This window comes from Mus caroli, unplaced genomic scaffold (genome assembly GCF_900094665.2).
Source record: "Mus caroli unplaced genomic scaffold, CAROLI_EIJ_v1.1 scaffold_22405_1, whole genome shotgun sequence".
NCBI lineage: Eukaryota > Metazoa > Chordata > Mammalia > Rodentia > Muridae > Mus > Mus caroli.
This window is the reverse complement of record NW_018389799.1, coordinates 1,040-4,338: the sequence shown is the minus strand read 5'-3', so window position 1 is coordinate 4,338 and position 3,299 is coordinate 1,040. Positions and strand designations below refer to the sequence as shown.

At 34.2% G+C, this 3,299-nt stretch overlaps 1 protein-coding gene across 1 annotated transcript; it reads left to right on the top strand.

The window, feature by feature from the left end:
- The first annotated feature begins 501 nt into the window (after positions 1-501).
- On the top strand, positions 502-1,458 carry LOC110288309 (olfactory receptor 4A5-like). Its single transcript, XM_021154692.1, has one exon. The coding sequence runs from the start codon at positions 502-504 to the stop codon at positions 1,456-1,458; it is 957 nt and encodes a 318-aa protein (XP_021010351.1).
- The last annotated feature ends 1,841 nt before the right edge of the window (positions 1,459-3,299 follow it).

Genomic DNA, 3,299 nt, shown 5'->3' with positions numbered 1-3,299 from the left:
TGATAGGCTTGATGCAAATACTCAAGGACTAGTGTTAATGTGGGTACCACAGAAGTTGAAATATTAAAATGTTTTTTCACAGATATTACCTTCTAAAATGGTTGCTCATTCTTAGTTGATAAACTAAGGGTTTAATGGCACAACTGTTTTTCAAGTTTCTTTAGAAGAAATCTTTTCTATGTTCATTTGGTGTATTAAGGCCAAGGTGCAATGTGTTTTAAATAACTTTTTATGGGTAACAGGGATATCTCTACCTGCATTTCTATCTAGACATCTGCTTTTATTTTGATAACCTTAGCACTCAGAGATTTATTGTCAGGAAACAAGTGAAGCTTGTTACAATATGAAGTCAATATATATTTATTAAATGCCTAATATTGGTTAACTAATGTAAAGACACTATATGCTCAATGATAGAATGGACTCATGATCCTGTTAACAGGTCATGGGAGGTCTTATTTTCCTGAGATCTTTGTCTGAAAGAAGCCTGATTGATGAATAATGGGCCAGAGCAACAATGTCACAGAATTTGTCCTGCTGGGCTTCACTCAGGATCCTGCTGGGCAAAAAGCTTTATTTGTTATGTTTTCACTGATGTACATTGCAACAATGGTGGGCAACCTGCTCATCGTAGGGACAGTGATTGCTAGCCCTTCCTTGGGCTCCCCAATGTACTTCTTCCTTGCCTCTCTGTCACTCATGGATGCTGTTTATTCCACTGCCATCTCACCCAAGCTGATTGTAGACTTGCTCCGTGAGAAAAAGACCATCTCCTTCAGAGCTTGCATAAGCCAGCTCTTTATAGAGCATTGGTTTGGTGGGGTTGACATTGTCATTCTGGTGGCAATGGCTTATGATCGTTATGTGGCCATCTGTAAGCCACTGCATTATTTGATTATCATGAATCGACGGGTATGTATTCTTTTCTTGGTGATGGCCTGGGTGGGAGGTTTTGCACATTCTTTGTTTCAAGTTCTTGCTGTATATAATCTTCCATTCTGCGGTCCCAATATCATTGACCACTTTGGCTGTGACATATACCCATTATTATTACTTGCATGTACTGACACCTACTTCCTTGGCCTCACTATCATTGCTAATGGTGGAGCCATGTGTATTGTCATCTTCTTCTTACTCCTACTTTCTTATGCAATAATCCTAAGATCTCTCCAGAATCACAGTAAGGAAGGGAGGCGCAAAGCTCTGTCCACCTGCATTTCCCATATCACTGTGGTTTTTCTCTTTTTTGTTCCCTGTATTTTCATGTATGTTAGACCTGTTTCTAGTTTTCCTATTGATAAATCCATCACTGTAATTTATACCATTGTAACTCCTATGTTGAATCCTTTAATATATACCTTGAGAAATTCAGAGATGAAAAATTCTATGGAAAAGCTCCTGCAAAAAATGTTAAGTCCAAATAGAATAAAGCTTTCTTCTTGTTGCTCAAATTCCTAAGCACTAGGCAACAAGCCTAAAACAAACCCTTGTGGTGTGAATTTCAGCTTGAAGGTTCACACTCCCATTTGCTATTGTAAAACAACTGGTATTATGAATGTAACTGTCAAATATTGTTATTCTTTGTCAAATTTTTGTAAGTAGCATAGCTGCCTGCATATAATACCATTCATTTACTAGCTAATTGTTCAACCATTTTTGGTGAACTAGTTATCATATTTTTTCATTTTCAATAAATAATTTTCTTTAATTTTTTTCATATATTTTGATTATGCCTTCCTGATCTACTATGTCCTTCAATCTATGTCTCTTCTCTTCCCCTCTCTACCAAATTCATATGTTCTGTTTTTTTGTCTCACTCTGTTTCTGTCTGTCTGTCTGTCTGTCTGTGTCTTTCTTACTCTCTTTCCTTTCCCCATTTCCTCGATTAAAAACACCTCCCAAAGGAAAACCTCCAAAATAAAGAAAAACATAGACAGACTGAAACAAAAGGCTCTCCTCCAACAATCCAAACCCATGGAGTTCATTTTCTGTTGGTCAACATTAGACATGAAGCCTGTCCTGGATTTTGAATGACATATTTAGTGAGACTCCACTAGAAAATACTCTTTTCTCCTCTCCCAGCTGTCATCAGTTATAGATAGCTTCTTAGTAGGCATGAAACTTTGTGTTTATTTTCTCTTTTCAGCACTGGGACTTTTGTCTGGACTGTAATTGTGCAGGTCTTTTGCAAGCCCTCACAATCTCTGCGAATTAGTATGTGAACCAGTGTCTGAAAAACAGTGTCCTGGAAGTCATACAGCACCTTGGGCTTTTACATTCTCTCCACTTCCTCTTCTACATAGGTCCTTGAGCCTTGAAAGGAGGCATTAAATGAAAATATTCCATTTAAGACAAATGTGATGTATTTTATTCTAAATGGTTTTCTTAATATAATTTATTAGTTGGACTTTTTAATGTTTCTTATCAGCTAATTCTGTATTTTTATGTTTTACAAAATCTCTTACAATAGTATTTTCTACACTGTTTTTTATTTATTTTGATCAATAACTATTCTAATTTCATTAAACTTCAGCTTCAAATAATTCTCTCTAAATGTTTTTATTATTATTTTAAAAATACTCATAATCTGTGATATACTTATGTTGTTTTGAAATGTGCAACCATTATAGAGTGGTAAAGACATGATTTTCATTTTGTTATCTCTTACATTATTTATTTCTATGTTTTGAGAAAACCCATGATCTATTTGCTATGCCTTGTAAACTGAGGAATTTTTCTCATTATTTTAATAATTGTCCATTTTGTTTGCCCTAAAAGTATTTCCCTGTTTGATGACATAGTATATCCTTTTTTTTTTATGTTCATTTTCTTCTGGGGCTATTTCTAAACAATTTAAATTAACTTGGTAAATTAACTTTTTCCTAATTAGTACTTTATTACTAGATACCATTGAAACAAGCTTTGAAAAGCAACAAAATATTCCCCATAAAATAATTATTTTCAAACAACATTTTCATTATAGGAAGCATTTTGATAGATAGCTTGTTGAATGTGTAGGCAGTTTAGAGAAGTGTTAATGTCTTGATCTCATTAAATCTTTCTTTGGTGAAGAGGACAGATATCTTTCTGCAGTGATAGAGTCCTTCATTACCTTTGGTCTCAATTTGTTTTCATCATTTAGAAGTTTAATTGTTTTCCTTTGAGATTTTTAAAATTTGTGTCATGTTAATTAAATGTGTGTTTTCTATCTTACATTTGCTAATGATTGTGACAAATAGTAATGAAGTTAAGCCATGAATCCTGATACTTCATCAACTATCTTTACATAATATCATGAA